Genomic DNA, 1,457 nt, shown 5'->3' with positions numbered 1-1,457 from the left:
AAGTCTGTGAAATAATTCCTTTATATGGAAAACCAAGAATGCATTTTTTGTGCATTCATAACTCCTTTTGCTTTGATGATACTCATATTCTGCAAATGATGCCCAATTGTGAGCCATCTAGACCGTCTCCAGTCCTATACCAACTTGCGTTGGGCCATACCCAAGTAGCTGAACACCTTGAACTATGCATCACCAGTCAACATCTGATTATGTGTGAACCAAAAGAAATAAGAAATATAGCTAGACATCTGCAGTTTTCCGTGACCTGGTTAGCTTTGCAATCTGTGTTTTGATTTCAGACATTTTAAATCCATAAAGCACGGGGTTCAATAGGGGCGCAACCACCAGAAATTGGATTGACATCAGGATCCGCACTGGTTGAGGCATGCCAACTAACTCATACCGGTGGAGAAATATTTCAAAAAGAATATCCACAATAAAGTTCACCATGGACACCAAATGTGGCGTGCATGTCTGCAGAGCTTTGGCCCGGGTTTCTCTTGAGGCATGGACACAAACAATCAATATTCTAACATAGGAATAGAGGATTAGAAGAGGCACCAATCCACTGATCGCTGCTGTGATGAAGAGACCAAATATGTTGTTGACAGATGTGTCTGTACATGACAGCCTCACAACAGACCAGTTGTCACAGTAGATTTTTTTTATGGTCATGCCACACAAAGGAAGCCTGACTGTTAGTATAAAGTGTATGGAAAAAAGTCCAATAGCATAAAACCAGGCGGCAGCAATGAGTTTGCAGATTGTGGAGTGTGTCATAATGCTGTGATATCTCAAGGGGTTGCAGATACACACAAAGCGGTCAAGGGCCATCACTCCTAGTATGGTGAGCTCGCACCCCATGTACGTATGAATGCAGAAGACTTGGGTCAAGCAGCCAATGTAGGAAATGGTTTGTCGGTCGGAGAGGAGGTCAACAATGAGCTTTGGGAAAAAGCCAGTGCTGCCGTACACTCCATTGACAGCCAGTGCACAGATGAAGATGTACATGGGCTTGTGAAGTCTTTTGTGGGTGACGATGACAGCGATGAGCAAACCATTAGCAATGAGGATCATCATGTAGCCAATCAGGGCACAGATAATGTAGACATACTTCATATTGGTCAGTTCTCCGTATGCAGTGATTATAAATGCAGAAATATATGTAGAATTTTCCATTCTAAAATGCAATGATTAACTCAATTTTCACATCCTACAGGAAGAGATAATGAAAAGAGCATGTCATTTTACATTATAGGCCTGTAATATTACATTTTAAGTCACTTTAATGCCTAAACCCATAGCATATACCTGTGTGCATGGTTAACCATGGTGTCACTGACCCATTGAGCCTCGAACAATATCTTGAATACAAATTTTTCAACCCCTACATAAACCATACTTCTTCAAGCACTAAAAAATTGGATTTGAATATCACTCCAATGAGCCTTGCCATT

At 41.2% G+C, this 1,457-nt stretch overlaps 1 protein-coding gene across 1 annotated transcript; it reads right to left on the bottom strand.

Annotated features, from left to right (window-relative positions):
* Positions 1-240: 240 nt before the first annotated feature.
* On the bottom strand, positions 241-1,179 carry LOC146806053 (olfactory receptor 52D1-like). The gene has a single exon (XM_085620581.1). The coding sequence runs from the start codon at positions 1,177-1,179 to the stop codon at positions 241-243; it is 939 nt and encodes a 312-aa protein (XP_085476707.1).
* Between the last annotated feature and the right edge of the window lie 278 nt (positions 1,180-1,457).

This window comes from Triturus cristatus, chromosome 8, assembly GCF_964204655.1.
Source record: "Triturus cristatus chromosome 8, aTriCri1.1, whole genome shotgun sequence".
In the NCBI taxonomy this organism is placed as follows: domain Eukaryota; kingdom Metazoa; phylum Chordata; class Amphibia; order Caudata; family Salamandridae; genus Triturus; species Triturus cristatus.
The sequence above is the reverse complement of the archived record's forward strand: the minus strand, read 5'-3'. Positions and strand labels throughout refer to the sequence as shown.

Bases quoted from the DNA above. Each gene is read 5' to 3' on its own strand.
- LOC146806053 (XM_085620581.1), bottom strand. From the start codon at position 1,179: ATGGAAAATTCTACATATATTTCTGCATTTATAATCACTGCATACGGA.